Below are 16,569 nucleotides of genomic sequence, written 5' to 3' on the forward strand. Positions count from 1 at the left end.
ACCAGACGCCTCGGGGACTCCTGCCTTTGTAGATCCTAGCAGGGGAACTTGGCCTTGTAAACTACTACTGAGCTGCCCAGCACCTCGAAAAGCCCTCTTCCAATTCTGCCCCTCTGCCGTTGAGGGGGGAGCCCGGTCAGACGCCGCCCGATTCCCAGGAGCCGCCTATTTGCGCTTGTCCCCGCCGCGGGCGGGTGGGGACGCCTCCTGACCCCGCCGCTGCTCGGCTGCTCTGCGCCTTCTTCTCGCCGCGGGCTGGCCCGGCTCCCGAACTCTCCCGCGGGGCGGGAGGGGAGGCGGCAGACGCCCCGTTGCTGCGGGGCCGGCGGGCGAGCGGCCGCTGCTCGCTTGTCGCCCGTCCCCGGCCGGGCGCGGGGCCCTGGGCGGGGCCGCGGGGGGCGGGGCCACCCGCCCGCCCTCCCCTGTCACCGCCTGCCGGCGCGGCTCGCGGCGCGGGGAGCTGTCCACAGAGGGAGGTGCTGAAGGCAGGGAGGGAGCAGAGGGACGCGGACATCTTCGCTCCCCTAATTTCCTCCCTGCCTTCTGCAGCCATTTTGCACCAGCAAAGCTGACGGGAGGTGTGAGAGAGAGCGGGGGTGGGCTGCGGAGGATGAAGGGAAGAGGGTAAAGAGTTACGGAGAGCGAAGAGGCAGCCATGGGAGATCCCGGCTGGAATGTCTGCTAAGACTGGCTCACAGCAGCAGCTGTCATCAGCATCATGGTGAAAAGGAAAAGCTCAGAGGGCCAGGAGCAGGAGAGCGGCCGTGGCATCCCTCTGCCCATCCAGACCTTCCTATGGAGGCAAACCAGGTGAGAGCAGCAAGCCCTGGGTACTTGGGATGCAGCTGCAACAGGGCAGTGGAAGTGGGGAGGGGAGGCAGGCCAGCTGCTGCCCAGTGGTGGGGAGGAAGCAGCTATTGCAGCTGCAACACGAAGGCGTGAAACAAGCTGTTCCCTTTTCACGCAGTATAGAGCAGTCTGTGTGTATCGGGGATGGGGGAAGGACTGGAGGCAGCTTCACCTGGTGTCAGTCCCAGGCAGCATCTTGATTTGACTTTAAAACATCCATGTGTATGTGTGTCTATGCACCTTCTCCCTCCTCCCTGTCCCGTCTCCCCAGGCCCCCTCCACCCCCACTTTTAAGAGGACTCTCGGAGCTCTGGTACCAGAAGCAGCATCCCTCAGTGCTGCACCAAAGACTTGCAGCTTTGCTTGTATCTGTGTTTGCAGCTGTTCTGGAAGTGTAATCTATGCTGTGGGAGGTCAGCATGCAAACAGATACGTCAAAGTCTCACCTTATTTCATTGGATTGGAGAGTAATGATGTGTGAGGGGCAGGCTGAATGTATGGCTGGGGCTTTATGTTCCTTGTGAATCCTGTCTGTCTCCTGTCTTAACAGAATTCTAAACTGAAAACATTGCAGAGGCTGTGGGGGAAGATTGGAAGGTTTGAAGGTTGAGGCTCTAATTTAAGGCCTCAGTCACAAAATCCCTTTATTCCACAGTTTTGATGTCCTAAAAAAAAAAAATGCTGTAATAAGGTCACCTGATTAATTTTTTTTAATATTTAACTCTGATCCCATTCTGGAGGGGAATGACAGCAGAGGGTGAGTGTTCTCTACCTACAGGGTACAGGCCTGCATTTCATCATAAGCCTTCCACATCAGCAGTTGTGGAGGAAAATACTTAATACAAAATCAGCAAATAGATCCCTGGCTTAAAATACAGGCAAGGCAAAGTTCAGTAATATTTAACACATTTTAATCAGAATATATTGAAGATCTTTGACTAAGGTAAAATGGCTGAAAACTGTTTGATGGAAGATTTTATCCATGGGGAACAGGACTTTTCTTGAGGGTAGATTATCTACCTCTTGGCATATCAGTGTGGGTACTTTTGTCTTCTAGAAAAGGTAATAGCATTTGGTGAGATGTCATCAACAGGTGTCTGAACATTGTTTTGGCCTTATGTCTTCCTTTACATGAAATTTCTCTGCCTTTTTGCCAACCTTCTGACATGAGAAAAATCCTAAAAATTATTAAGCAAAACTCACCCTAGAAGTACTGTGTCTCTAACGCTTTTTCTCCCTTCCTTCAGTGCATTTTTAAGACCTAAACTGGGGAAACAATATGAAGCTTCCTGTGTGGTATGTACATGTTTGTCTTTTTCAACTCTTATTTATAACTAACTTTTCCTGCAACTTGATCTGACCGTGGTAGCTGATCAGCAAGCTTCTCGGCTTACGCCAGAAGTGGATTTAGTCCGTTCAGCTTAATTTTGTGCTTTTATCACATGAAGGCTTTGAAACCTTTTCCCAATCAGAGAATTTAGATATCATGTGCATCTCTAGACACAACAAAAATATATTAATTTGGATATTAGTAATTGAACTAATTAGTAATTAAACAAAGTAAATAATGGTATGGACAGACTGAGCTATGACAATGTGGGTCTAAACTTGCAGTTCATCATGTATGCATATGCTTTCAGATGAGATTGATGTAATTTCAGTTTGCCATTACTGGAGTTTTTTCAGTCTTAAAATATTGAAAATCTAAACATTACTAACTGGCTTTAAACAATACTTTTACTATTGTGCAAGATGAAGATGCCTCCTTTATTGGAAAATAGAGGGACCATGTTTTAGCAGCATAATTAAAGAGAGGTTATTATGCAGTTGCTAATAACTCTTATTTCTAACTATTTCAAGTGAAACCTCAATCTACTGGCTAAAGGGAGGAGAAAGGAAAGACACACAGCAAGTTCAAATAAGATGGGTATCTAGGGAATTTCAGAATTCCTTGAACTGTTGCTGATCTTTGGATGACTTAAAGTACATTAAGCAGTCGCAGCCAAACTTGACAGACTGGAAAAACTTGGTCTAGACAGGTATCGTAATAGTTTAAAGTACTTGGGTCTCTCTGCAGCAATTTTCTGACTTCCTTCTAACAAGATATTAAGCTGGAGAAGCTCTAGCTACTGCTGACTGATTTTCTTCTAAGAAATCCATAAATTTTTCAGGGTTATTGCTAGATACCAAGTACTCATAGAGGACTGCTGGCTTACGGTGTTGGAGAGTAACATGTATTGCAATTCTGGTGCATGGAACAAAAAGTGTCATCACTTATTTATACCATTGTCAGCTCCTGGTTGTTCAGAGGCTAGAAAATGGAGCTTGTTGCCTTATGTCCTTTACCAGGAGTCTCAGGAGTGTGCAGGAGCCAAGCCTTGAAGCACCTATAATCTGATGCTGTTGCCCCACCTGTGAGCTAATATCTGTTCTTGTTGGGTAGCGGGACGGAGCTTCCTTCTCTGTGCGTTATCCATGATGTACCTATCTGTCTGTGACTTCCTTGTCCTTCATGCTCTGCTGTTGGCATGAAGTCTTCCTCTGTGTCCCCCGGGCTGATTCTAAAATGTCTTTCTTCCGTGAGCACAAAGTAGAATTTACTAAGTGTAAAAAAACCTGCAAGACAATATAAATCATACACTTCAGCCAAGGGAAAGGGAGCTGGAAAAACAGTCAGAAAGGAGGGGGCCTTTGGGGCTGGGAGTAGTCCTACAGCTATTCCCAGGGCAGTCAAACAGCAGTGCCTGCCTCAAATGTCAGGGGCCTTGCTCTCCTCCTTCAGCTGGTGCCTAGGGTTATACAGCTGCCCTTGTGCCAGCAGAGTTGCACGGTTACGTATTCGCATGCTGTAGTCCTGGCAAAAAGCCTCAGTGGTCAAGAGTCACAGCTTGGGTACAGGTGAGCTCAGCATTTTTGTTTAAAACCAATTGCATCTTTGTGACCTGAAGGTTGTGGTGCCAGGCCGTTGTAGAAACCCCAACACTTAAAGGGAGAGAGGAGCTGAGTGTTTCAGGAGCTGGGGAGAATGAAGAAATCTGTGTGCAGTGAACGCAGAGACTGTATTGACACCTGGAAAGAGAGCTGGGATTACCCAAAGGCCTTTTAAAATTACGTATAGCTCTTGCAGATGTAATCATGAGATTTTGATGCAACTTTTCACTAGTTTTCTTGAAGATCCAATTAATTTCCACCCCTTGGATGAAGGAGAACTTGATTCTTCTCCAATTCTTAACATAATACTTAAATTAATGGTAGAAAGCTTTCAAAGGTGGGGCTTAGTTTTGAACAGTTGACGGGATACAGCCTGAGCTGCTGCATCTGCCACCTTCTTTTGCTCATCAGTTTCCTATCGCTGCCAATGCACAGGGATGTCTGCTTGCACTGACACCTTCTGTATTATCCAGTGGGATAAGGCAGAGTGCTGTGTGCATGGGTGAATCAGGGTTTCTGGAACTTGACAGGTAGTTGGCTTGTCTTCTGAAACATCATGCCGACTATCTAACACCACTGTATTGACTGGTGTGCCTAAAAATACTGTGCACCTGTTACATAATCTGTCCTTTTTTTTAATTCTTTAGCCAGAATTGTTCTAGGCGTGTCTATGGGCTGGTAACTGTCTGACAGTGTGTGTGACACAACATTGTGCAGTATTCTATTATTATTGGCTCTAAACTTGCTGCAGTAGAATTTGCTGCATATTGTGCATCAGGGAAGCAGATGCTGGAGGCCTGGATTCAGTGAGTACAGCATCTGGTCTGCAAGAGCAGATTGCGTTGCTTCTTTGAGCTTTGCTTCATACCATAATACTTGAGGAAAAACCTTGCCTTTTAGTAGCTTTGTTTTCCTTACCTGAACAATCACCCTGACTTCAATTGCTCTATGAATTGCCTTTAATCTGAAGATAAATACTCTTCCCCACCCCATATTGTGTTATGCTGTCTAAATGCTCTTGTGCCTCGGTATGGATTTAATGGTCTTCATTCTCCCTGTTCTGAAGTTCTTCTGCCCTGACACAATGTCATTCCTAATGTGCATGAGTCAAAGCTGTAAATTACCTCTCAGGAACGTATGTGAGTGCTGTACAAAGCTAATGGATTTTTTTGGGTGGTGGTAAGGGACTCAAGGATATGTTTTAAATTCTTTTACCCTGGATTACACTGGGCATGTTTTTTTGAAGATCCTGCAAATTCAAAATTTACCTCTTTTCTGTTTTGTTTGGTTTTGGGTTTTTTTTCCTACTTGTGTTTGCAAATGTACATGTTTTGTTGTTATGAATGATTAAAGGATAGATAGGGAACAAAGCTTAAAACTAGGCCACCTTTATTTTATCTTGCCAATGGACATGGTTGCAGAAAACTGAGTTTTTGAACACAGGAGTTTTCTGTAAATAAAGTGCTTGGCATCTGTGTTTCATTCCTTATCAATGTTTGTACTTTTACTGTGTTTAGTAAACAATGGAGCCTTACCATCCCTTGTGCTATGAACTCCTAGATCTTTCTAGGAACTCTTTCCTACTCAGAGGACCTTCCCCAGACTGATAGTGCTTTCTGCCTGCATTTCAAGTTCTTTCTGGTCAGTCTGAAGTGATTTTAGCAATGGTGTCTGCTTTCCACCATGATGCAGCCTGAGCTTTGGAAGAAAGGGCAGTAAGGTTCCCTCCGAGGACAGAAGTCAGGTTCAAGAAGCACTAATAGTTTCTCTGTGGCTCCACCAGCGTCTTTCTGTACATACACTAGGCTAAGCACTGCCCTGCTCTCCTAGCTTACTGCTTTTTTGGTTTTATTTTTTCGAGTGCGATCTAGGCTCCAGGGCTTCTTCCCTGAAGGAGCCCTGCAGCTCGTCTGGCACTCCAGGGAGGGTGGAACAGGGGGCTGCTGGGCTTCCCAAGGTCCTGCCCGTCCAGTCGGGGCGAGGGGCCTGGCTGAGCCCTTGCTGCCTTATGCAGTTCACTGCAGGTACAGCTCCCTGGGTCTTAGAGCAGGGGAAGTTCACGCGACTTGAGAAAAGCTGTATAGGAAACCATGGCAAAGCCCAGGCAGAATCTGCTCTGCCCTGTCCTGCTTGTTTTGGCTTCGTCAGGCAGCTGCCTGTTCCCATTCTGGCAGCAAAGTGACACACAGGCTGACCCTGGCCACAAGGTATTTAACAGCCCCTTTGGTTCTTGGTGGAGAAGAAGGTAAAAGGAGAACAGCAGCAGTGGGAAGGCAGCCAGAGAAGACTGACCGTCACTCCCTGTGAAAACAGATGGCATCACCAGGCTAAAAGGAAAAAGCTTGTGTAAGTGGCCCTGAGGGAGCTGAACACACACACAGAGCACTGCTGAAAGGGGCTGCCCTTTCTCCAGCCAAGGAATAACGCTGACTTTCCTCACTGCCACTTTGGCAGATGGTCTTTAGCCTCCTGTGGCACATGGGGTGTTGCAGGCACGGACAAGCCTGCTATAAGTAGGTAACTGTTTTCTTAGCCAAGCAGCGGCCCCGAGGCTGCAGCTCCAGACAGATCCATAGCATGACAATATCTTCCTTCTGACTGACTTACAGGGAGCTTACTGCAGACGTTCTCATTCAGCCTTCTCACTGAAGCATGTAACTCCTCTCAGCTGTAGCAGCAGTTGCTTAGTTCATGTGGGGTGAAAATTAGGTCTTTCCTCTTAATGTCTGTGTATTCTCTGTAGCAGGTCCTGAAAGTTGGAGTAAAGCCGTAGCAGACCAAAAGGGAGGCTCTGCAGGAGCAAATGCTAACCCAGGGCCTTGCATCTTGGATGTCTGGTGTAGGCAGGAGCTGCTGTGAGCTTGACCTTTATTGAGATTTCCAGGCAAATCCCATGGGAACACTTGTCGCAAGAACTGCATGTTCTTGTTGGGCTGCTTGTGGCACTTACCAGTGTGGGGATTTATGCCAGCTAGGTCCTGTGCTGACAGTACATGCGGAGTGGCAGTTGTGTACCAGGCAGTGCCCATAGCACACGGGGACACTCGGTGGTTTCCATATATGCCTTTGTGTTAGCAATTTTCTGGCAACAAACAGTACTTCTGTCTCAGATGCTTGTGATCACATATGTTCTTCCGGAAACTAATCTTCCATTTTGGTACAGAAATACATTTAGCTTTCTGCTCAGGCCAGCAAATAACAGAGGGATCTGGTGGCTAACCATGTAGGAAAAGCTTTGTGTGGCTCAGGAACCCAAAATGTTGAGTTGAATACAATCCTAATTTAAAGACATAACTGCAGACTCCTTGGCTTCCTCTTGAGTTTCTGAAGTGTGCATAAAGAAAATCTATTGACTTTTCTGACTAGAACCTGGGGTTTCTAGTAGGTGGGCAGTGTGACTTTCTGCAGATTTATATTTGTTGACAGCTCTGATGTATATTGTCGGTATTTCCTCAGGTACCGTTTGTGTTGCTGCTGTCTTAGTCCTTTATAGGCGCACTCGGTTCTGAATTCCCCCCAGATACATCTGTGTAAATCATACAGTCCGTCTCCCCCTCTCTTAGTCTGTCTATGCCTGGTGCTATTGGGGAGTTTCTGGTTTAGGTTGTAAGTGCAGATAAATGTGCGTTTCTCTGCCTCCAAGCTGACAAGGGCGGAGCTGTAATGGGGATGCTGTAAAACCACAATGGTGCAGCATTATCCTTGTACTAGGGCATCCTGCCTCTTGACAGAGGAGCTCATGTCTGCCCACAGCAGTGGATGTGGCCACCACCCGAGAGAGCAGATGTGCACAGCTGCTGGAGTGTGCAGAAGAGTGCGTGCTACCACTGGTTAGCATGTCACGCCTGAGAGTGGCTGGTCATTGAGGAGAGCTGGGTTATGAAAGCTGCCCTTTTTGCTTTTCCTCTTTGGAATTGAGTCTATTCTAATTACCCCACCAATTTTACAGGAAAAATTGGTATGACTAGTGTGGAAGGATAAGCTTTATGAATCTTTAGAGTGAGGGTATTTGAAGCATTCGTTAAGTCATGAATGCCAACAGTTACTTGTTTGCCCAGAGCCTGATAAAATTGGTGAAACAGCTTGAGAACAAATAGGTAGCCAGGAGGCTATGCTGGTATACGGCAAGGACATGCATTGTTAGTAACGTATTTCTTTGCTTTAGGAACTTCAGTGAAGGAACCTAACTGCTTTTGTGACCTATAATGAGATCTTTGTATCTGGTCAGAGGAACAACTTATTGAAATCGTTGGAGCGACTAGCAATAAGGAACTTCCTTAGGGATTTCAAAGGCAGATAGTCTTATTTTGTGTTGCTTGAGGTGGAAATAATGAACTTGCTGCAGCCATCAGCTCTCTTAACTGTTCGCAAAACCATTACATCATGGCTCGACAAAAAATTTTGTACACTGATTATTTTCTGTGGCAGGGTGTGAAAACATTTCCTAAGGCCTGTATACCTTTAATGGCTTGCCCTTTGTGTTACACTAAACTGAAAGAGCATGTGTGTCTGAGAAGAATGTCCAGCTCTCAGCTCCACAGATACAGGCTTCATTAGCTCCTGTGACTTCCAACAGGATTACTGGCGTGCCAGATTAATACCCAGCACAACTGTAAACCTGGCTTGATGTCGGCACGTACCGATATACACATGTTGCTTGCTTTAATTCTTTTTTATTACAGAATATATATGGAGTGGCCCATTCATTTCTTAGCCAAGTATGTCCGTGTGTCTGGTGAGCTTTAGCTACAGTCTGTGTCTTTCGAGAAAAATATTATAAGATGTGATTTGGTTATATAATGAAAACTTACAGATTACAGGTTTTTAAAAGAGAATGTTGTATTTACTAGAAGCTATGTGCAGAAATAGATATACAGTGTCTTTTTTTCTTTGTTCTTATTTCAGTCTTTCGAAAGGGTTTTAGTGGAGAACAAGCTGCATGGCCTTTCTCCAGCTCTCTCTGAAGCCATCCAGAGCATTTCTCGCTGGGAACTTGTCCAAGCTGCACTCCCGCATGTGCTGCACTGCACCGCAACATTGCTCTCCAACCGAAACAAGCTAGGTTAGTGCTCGTGTGAGTTTGTTTTTCCATTACTGAAGTTATCAGTCAAAATATGACAAATAGATGCCCAGGGTGCCAACGTATTCTAAATCCTGGAATCCCAGTTAGTTCATTCTGTGGATTGCTGTTCTTGATCTGTTCTCATTTATAGCAGGGTAACTTGTGAGGGCTTTCCCTTGAAGTGAGAGAAGAGAGTGAAGTTAATGGTCTGATGAGCTGAAGAGTGAAAATAGTTCAATAATATTTTGCTAGTTATTTTTCAGAGATAATAGAGATAGCTTCAGCAAAAGCTTTGCCACCCAGCAGGCATGGGTTGCTTGAAGGAATACATATTTCTTTCAAGGCACGCTGCAGCGGCCAATTGCAGTAGGTACTTTTAATATCTTAAGTTGTTTTTTTGGGGTTTTTTTTTGTTTTTTTTTTTTTTGTTTTTTTTAAATTTTTCTTTTTATTCAGACCAATGCATTTGATTTTCAGCAGGTAAGTCAAACAGATAATAAGGATAGGGCAGGGTCCCTCGCAACATCCTTCTCTCCAAGTTGGAGACATATGTATTTGGTGGATGGACTGTTTGGTGGATGAGGAATTGGTTGGATGGTCACATCCAGAGGCTAGTGGTCAACAGCTCAATGTCCAGATGGAGACTGGTGACATGTGCTGTCTCTCAGGTGTCCCTACTGGGACCAATACCATTCAATATCTTCATCAGTGACATAGACAGTGGGGTTGAGTGCACCCTCAGCAAGTTTGCAGATGACACCAAGCTGAGTGGGGTGGTTTGCATGCCTGAGGGACAGTATGCCATCTAGAGGGACCTGGACGAGCTCAAGAAGTGGGCCCATGTGAACCTCATGAGGTTCAACAAGGCCAAGTGCAGAGTCTTGCACCTGGGTTGGGGCAACCCCCAGTATCATACAGGCTGGGGGGTGAAGGGATTGAGAGCAGCCCTGCTGAGAAGGACTTGGGAGTACTGGTGGATGAAAAGCTGGATGTGACCCGTCAATATGCACTTGAAGCCCCAAAGGCCAACCTCATCCTGGGCTGCATCAAAAGAAGCATGGCCAGCAGGTTGAGGGAGGTGATTCAGCCCCTCTGCTCCACTCTGGTGGGACCCCACCTGGAGTGCGGCGTCCAGCTCTGGAGGCCTCAGCACAGGAACGACGTGGACCTGTTGGAGTGAGTGCAAAGGAGGGCTACAAAAGTGATTAGAGGGCTGGAGCACCTCTCCTGTGAGGACAGGCTGACAGTGTGTGGATTGTTCAGCCTGGAGAAGGCTCCAGGGAGACCTTATTGTGGCCTCTAAGTACTTAAAGGGGACTAATAAGAAAGATGAGGACAAACTTTTTGCAGGGCCTGGTTTTAAACTAAAAGAGGGTAGATTTAGACTAGATATAAGGAGGAAATTTTTTACAATGAGGGTGGTGAAACACTGGAATAGGTTGCCCAGAAAGCTGGCAGGTGCCCTATCCTTGCAAACAGGTTGGACGGGGCTTTGAGCAACCTGATCTAGTTGAAGATGTCCCTGCTCATTGCAGGGGAGGTTAGACTAGATGATCTATTAGGTCCCTTCCAACCCAAACTATTCTATGATTCTATTCTAACAAACATTCAAAGTCCAAATTGAACTTCCTTTACTGGTCTTTTACTGATTTCAGCAGTGATTTCAGCAGGAATTTGCTTCACGAGACATGCCAGTAGGGGACATTAACAGGACACAGTTTGAGCACCTCGCAGTGCTCACTTGCACTTTGTCTCATTCGATAGAGTCAAACAGACAAGACAGTCAAGGTGGCATCTTTTAGCAGCACTCTGTGTCCATGCATTCCATTGCCCTGCAACTGACATTTCAGGGACTGAACTGCAAATGCTGTGAAGTAAATGGAGACTTGTGAATTAGGAGGTTTCAGACACAATGAAGCATAATGCTGATGCTTTTAATGGTAGAATTTTTATTTTCAAATGCTTATCGGGAAGTTGGATGCCCAGTTTTCTGTGCAGCTCTGAAAGTCTCAACAGCACCGTTAATGGAAACCCTGTGAGATACTGTGATGTATTTCTCCATCCAGGACATCAGGATAAGCTTGGAGTAGCTGAAACGAAGCTTCTTCACACTCTACACTGGATGCTGCTGGAGGCCCCTCAGGACTGCAGCAATGACCTATTTGGAGGAGACAGAGGCTCAAGCTGGGGAGGGAGCAGTAGCGCCTTTATCCACCAGGCTGAAAACCAAGGATCACCAGGACATCCCCGGCCCAGCGCCACGAATGACGAGGAAGAGAATAACAGAAGGAAGTTCTTTCATAATTCCATGGCCACAGTGGAGCTCTTTGTGTTCCTCTTTGCTCCCCTTGTCCACAGGATTAAAGTAAGTCGAACGCTGGTGAGGTACTTGTGTGGAGACACCTCTGAGCAGGAAAAGAATGATTCTGCCTTTGTGATTGTTAATTAATTCAACCTACAGTGCATGCTAGGTGACCACTGAAAATGTTTTAACAAGCTGGCAGAATACCACTGCTATTAGGAAGAAATACTTCCAGTGACATGAGCAATCACCACAGCATCAGGCAGACACAAAGACAAATAAATCTGAAGTGAAACATTTTCAGCTCTCGGGACTGTCAAAGCTCTGTGGCCCTTGTGAAGCCTTTGGGACCCTGGAACCTGCAGAAAGGATTGTCAGCTTCAGCTTGCTCCAGTGATTCTCAACCACTGCTCAGAAGGGCCTTGCTAGCTTTTCAGGGATTCCACTGTAGGGCTGCCACTGGGATTAGTTGATGTCATTACTTATCATCTTGATGCTAATTACTAGGAATGCGTGATAGTGGTATAAGCATGGCAGCGGCAAAGGCAATTGAGCATTCCTTTGTTCTGAAGTTGGAAGCAGGCCGCAGGCTTCCTGTCTGCCAGGGTCCCTCTTTCGGCTTCATGCTGAGTGCATTGGCTTTGCAGAGTGGTGTGACAAGGAGATGTTTTCTGCATGCTCTGACTCCTGCCTCTTGTCTTCAGCCTCTCTGGAGGGCTGCCGTTTAGCCTTTACGTTTCCAGCTAGGCGTCGGACGAGAAACTGGCTCTGGAGAGTAGGTGCTTGGAAAAGGTCTATAAAGTCATGAAGTGATGGAGACTGTTATCTGGTCCAGTCCAGCTTTGTATGCTGCAACAGTTGAAGATGATAAGAAAGTACAGGAGATAAAGGATAATCTTTTGGTTAGGCAGGTGAAAGCAGGTCTGGAGAGATAGATTCTTTCCCTACTTCTGCTACTGAGTTCCTGTGCAGTATTGTTCAATTTATTTAGCCCAAATTTTTCATGCTTGTTTACTAGTTCCACGTTTTCTGTGTAAGCTACTGGGACATGACGGGAAGAAATGCGGAATTCTTCCCAATGCTACGCACACAAATGTGGGATGCCCTTTGAATAAATTAAATGAAACTGGAGGTAGACCGTGACTATTAGAGATTAGGTTTCCAATTTTTTTTATATTAATCTTTCCGGGATGTAGTTTCCCATTTACAAGATGAGGTTAGTAACAATATCTCAGGTTTACCTTGAAAATCTCTGATATGTCTGAGATACTGTAGTGATGAACGTTGAAAAGCCCATGAAAACATGCATGCTTCTGTCATCAAAGCAAAGCTCAACAAAGGTGAGGTAGCTGAGGCGTGTAACTGGCTCACTAAGTCAGCATTGTCCCCTCTGGGTTTCACAGAGGTAGAGGTCTCCGGGGAAGAATCCTCTGATGAGATAACCAAAGTGATGCATGTCCTCAAAGAAGATGATACATGTTTGCACAGGCAGAACTAAAGGTGGAATTCCTGACTTCTGAGAGGATTTGTGAATTTAGCAATGTGTTTTTAAATCAGGCTTTTGGGGGGGTGAGGAGGATGCATGTAATCCTGTAACAAGAACCGTAGATAAAATTGTTGGCATATCACCAAAAGCTAGCAGGGCAACGTAAAAATGCAACTCATGTTACTGCTACCTCTTCCGAAAGCCTTGCAAGGTGCTCCTTAGTAAAAATAGTAATTAAAACCAAGCTTAGTTTATAACATTGTATTGAGATTTCCTTATTTTTTTAATAGCAACACTTCAAATGTATTAATATCTGCTGAGTAGTGTCAGTGTAGTAGTTTAATATCTGCTGAGTAGTTTTGAGTTAGCATAAACTGACCACAGAACTGCGTGTGGTAGCACCTATTTCGTGTACGATCTGTGCATAAAAGAAATTACAATTCTTTTAGACTGGAAACAGCATTCTTATGTGTGAGCTTTTGTGATACAACGTCTGTTTGTCTTCCTAGGAGTCTGACCTGACATTTCGGTTGGCTAGTGGCCTTGTTATTTGGCAGCCTATGTGGGAACACAGGCAGCCTGAAGTTTCTGCCTTCAACGCCCTTGTAAAACCAATCCGGAACATCGTTACAGGTCTGTGATTTTGCTGTGGTAATGTTGCTCCTGTGAGCTGGGAAACCTTTCCTTTGTTTGCCTCATGCTGCCTTATGTTCTGTAGCCGTCATATTTGAAGGAATATGTTAATCCTGCAGGAAACAGTCAAACCTTTGAGAGTAGTTTAGGGTTGCTTCCCCTCAGAGTCAACCGACACTTGCATAATAATTTAATAGGAGATGAGAGGGAAAGCACAAATAGGAAATGAGAAACCCTTCAGTAGAGTTATCATTTCCTGTCAGCTTCATATCTCTGTTTCACCATATCTTCCTCAGTTGCTAAGAAGGGCAAAGGCAGCATCTGGCAGCAGCCTGACACAGGTGGGGAAGGCTTTCCCAGATTGGCACTGGACTGAAATTAACAGCGAAGAGCACACGGTTAGCAGTGTAGGTTCTCCTCCTATTTAAGATTTAAATTTCACCAAGCTATGAAATGAAACGAAATAGTTTCAAGAGGCTCCAAAGAAGGCTTAGGTTGTGAATTTGCGTTTGCATACGGGAAGGGGTTGCTCCTCCTCTGTACTTCAGCCGTAATGAAACTGGAGTTGGGTGCTTAGGCTCCCAAGCCTTTGTGTCTGGCCTAGTTCTAAAAAACCTTTTTTAATTTTATGTTTTAAACAATAGTTTTGCATAATTCCTACAAGGTAGTCAATTGAAAGTGTGCTGGGTATATCGCTGTAGCATTGCTGCTCGTTCTCAAAAGCACGGAACGCTAATTTCCACAGTAGTGAAAATGTAGTTTGCTAAATCGGATTTTTCTGATGACAAGTCATTTCGGATGTCATATTTTGTTTGAAGGGTTTGTAGGCCTCTGGGACAGTCCAGAGTCGAAAAGATTCAAGTCTTTCAAATTATTTAAAACCATATTTGACATTTAGTTCTTCCTCCTCTGCTTCAACTTCTGGAATTAAAAATTAGGATTTCAGCCCTGGAACTAACAAAAGGAATTAGTCCTAAGTTTTCTTTGACTGATGGAATTTTTTTCATAGGTCTGGAGTGTGGTCAGAAAATCCCTGAAGAATAACTTCAGGAGTAAAGTCTGAAAAGAAAATACTCTGTTTTGAAAACGTTTTCAGCAGAATGGAAATAGAAATTGGAATGACATTCTCTGTATCAAGGAAGATTCTGCTATCTTAGCATTGTTGTCTCAAATTGGGACAAAAAAGTTAATTTTCCTTCAAACAGCAAATTAAAAAGAATTCTACTGAAGAAGCTTTGCAGTGTTTTGTTTGGAGTCAGTCTGATACTAAGTCACATCTGAATAGCTTGCAATGTGACAGGATTTCAAGAATTGTTATCCTAGTCTTTGTGATGCCCTTGTTCTTCTACAGTATCGCTGATCAAACTCTCTGTATGACATTGGTGCATTTCCTGTGATGAAGGCATTTGTCAAATTGGAAATCTCAACACGTTCTGAGAGATGCAACCTAGAAAAGGAGCTGAATATATGTGAAAATAGGAGAAGGAAGAGCTCCAAAATATAAGTCACTAGTACACACAGGAAAACACAATTTGATGCCAAATGGATTTAGGATGAAATTTATATTCAAATTTAATTTTAAAGAAATAGAGATTTTTAGTAGACAATGTGGTTGACAACGTAATCGAAAGAATTAAACAGTTAACTTAAACAGAACTTAAAACAGTTCTTCTTTTTTCTTTTTCTTTTTATGGCTGTGGCTAATCCCTAGGAAGTCTGCAGCAAAGAAATGCTGCTTTGAGTTTATTTTTATTCTCTGGTGTATCCTTTCAGTGGTACGTTTTAATATTAGAGGCGATTCCCAAAATGTCCTCCTTTGACTTCTTTTCTCAGCTAAGAGAAGTTCTCCCACCAACAACCAGAGTGTGACTTGTGAATCCCCTAATCTGGACACTGGACATACCGAGGTAAGCTCTATGGTAAGGCGAGCCAAGTTGAATAGCGAGCTGAGGGAGGGGGGAAATTATTATGAAACAGCACTGCAGTTACCACCCTAAAGTATTGCATCTCTAGAAATTACAGTTCTTCACATGCTTCTGAAGGCTCCCGCCCTTGTCTGCAGTGGAACCAAAGGGTGTTGAGTATAGTTGCCAGGATCTCCTTGGCCTTATCCTGTTTTATAGGCTGGAAGTCTGATTTTATGTATTTTCTTGGGCAAGAGCCCTGTCTTGCCCTTCACCTGTAGAATCCCTAGTACTAAGAAGCCCCAGGCTTGAACAGGTTCTGCATGGTATTACCATGGTATTATGGTATAAGTAATAGTCATGTCTAAGCACAACTTGCAGTAGGGAAAGTAATATGGGAGAGATAAATATGTTTATATACCTATTTCCTTTTATTAAAACTATCCCAAGGGACTGCAGGTGGTCTGTGAGACAACCCAGCCAGATTCTGTACCTCCAAAGGCCACTGTTTCAGCATGTCACCGTGGAAATTCCTTGGATGGAAGTGTATCCTCCCAAACATCTCAGGAGAGAGGTACCACACATCCCAGGTACAAATCCCTTCATCAGAAGTTAGGCTGGTGTCACTCAATGGTGGAAGTCACAAAGTACTTTCTCTTGAATGTGCAGTTGTCCGTACACGCCAAGGGTGCTGGATATTTATCTCAAACTCTTAATTCAACAGATCTCAGTTCTGGGTGAGGAACAAGGTGGTGATATTTGGTACTCAATGCCACTTTCATTGGAGAAATCTCTAACTGGCCTGTTGGGATAGTTTCTTTGGTCTTTTCTAATATGTTGCTTGCTTATAATTAAAGACACTAACAAATAACATGCAGGTTCCTCTGTCCTCAGGCAGCTGGTATCTTTCCTGGCTTCCTTCTGATCAAATTTTCTTCTTCTTTCGGTAATGCCATAAAGTAAATGAAGCTGCTGAGTGTTTTCAGGGGGTGGAGAGGGAGGGAAGCCTAGCTATATTTTTAGGTCTCTATGGATTTAGGAGTGTCACTTAAACTCCTCCTGAAAATTTTGGTCCTGTTGCTTATCTCTTTTGGGAAATGTCACATCCAAAACACTGCAGTGTTTTAAGAAATTGCTTCATTACAGAGACAGAAGAAATGTGGGATGGAGTGGGTCTGTGGATATAATCTAGGAAGGGCTCTGATTTCTCAAAAAGGGGTTTGATGCACCCTTTCACTGATGGAAAGGGCAAAACTATTCTCTAGGGTTCTGATCCCATCAGGAGACTTCCCTCAGGATTTTATATCAAGCCTGCTGTCGGTTATGGGTCTTTATTTAATTTGTATTAATGTGAGCCAGTAAAACCGAAGCTGGGGACAGAACTGCCTTTCTGCGTGTGAAC

General features: G+C 44.6%; 1 protein-coding gene across 12 annotated transcripts in view; it reads left to right on the forward strand.

Annotated features, from left to right (window-relative positions):
- The first annotated feature begins 447 nt into the window (after nucleotides 1-447).
- The window catches only part of UNC80 (unc-80 homolog, NALCN channel complex subunit), a 130,392-nt gene continuing 114,270 nt past the window's right edge, over nucleotides 448-16,569 (forward strand). For all 12 annotated transcript variants that reach the window (XM_063342208.1, XM_063342203.1, XM_063342204.1 and 9 more), the window contains exons 1-7: nucleotides 448-810; nucleotides 2,097-2,145; nucleotides 8,686-8,842; nucleotides 10,909-11,207; nucleotides 13,140-13,263; nucleotides 15,097-15,170; nucleotides 15,618-15,757. In XM_063342208.1, the coding sequence (XP_063198278.1) occupies nucleotides 719-810; nucleotides 2,097-2,145; nucleotides 8,686-8,842; nucleotides 10,909-11,207; nucleotides 13,140-13,263; nucleotides 15,097-15,170; nucleotides 15,618-15,757 (935 nt within the window). In that variant the 5' untranslated portion in view covers nucleotides 448-718. The remainder of the gene's footprint in view (nucleotides 811-2,096; nucleotides 2,146-8,685; nucleotides 8,843-10,908; nucleotides 11,208-13,139; nucleotides 13,264-15,096; nucleotides 15,171-15,617; nucleotides 15,758-16,569) is intronic.

This window comes from Chroicocephalus ridibundus, chromosome 7 (assembly GCF_963924245.1).
Source record: "Chroicocephalus ridibundus chromosome 7, bChrRid1.1, whole genome shotgun sequence".
Taxonomy (NCBI): domain Eukaryota; kingdom Metazoa; phylum Chordata; class Aves; order Charadriiformes; family Laridae; genus Chroicocephalus; species Chroicocephalus ridibundus.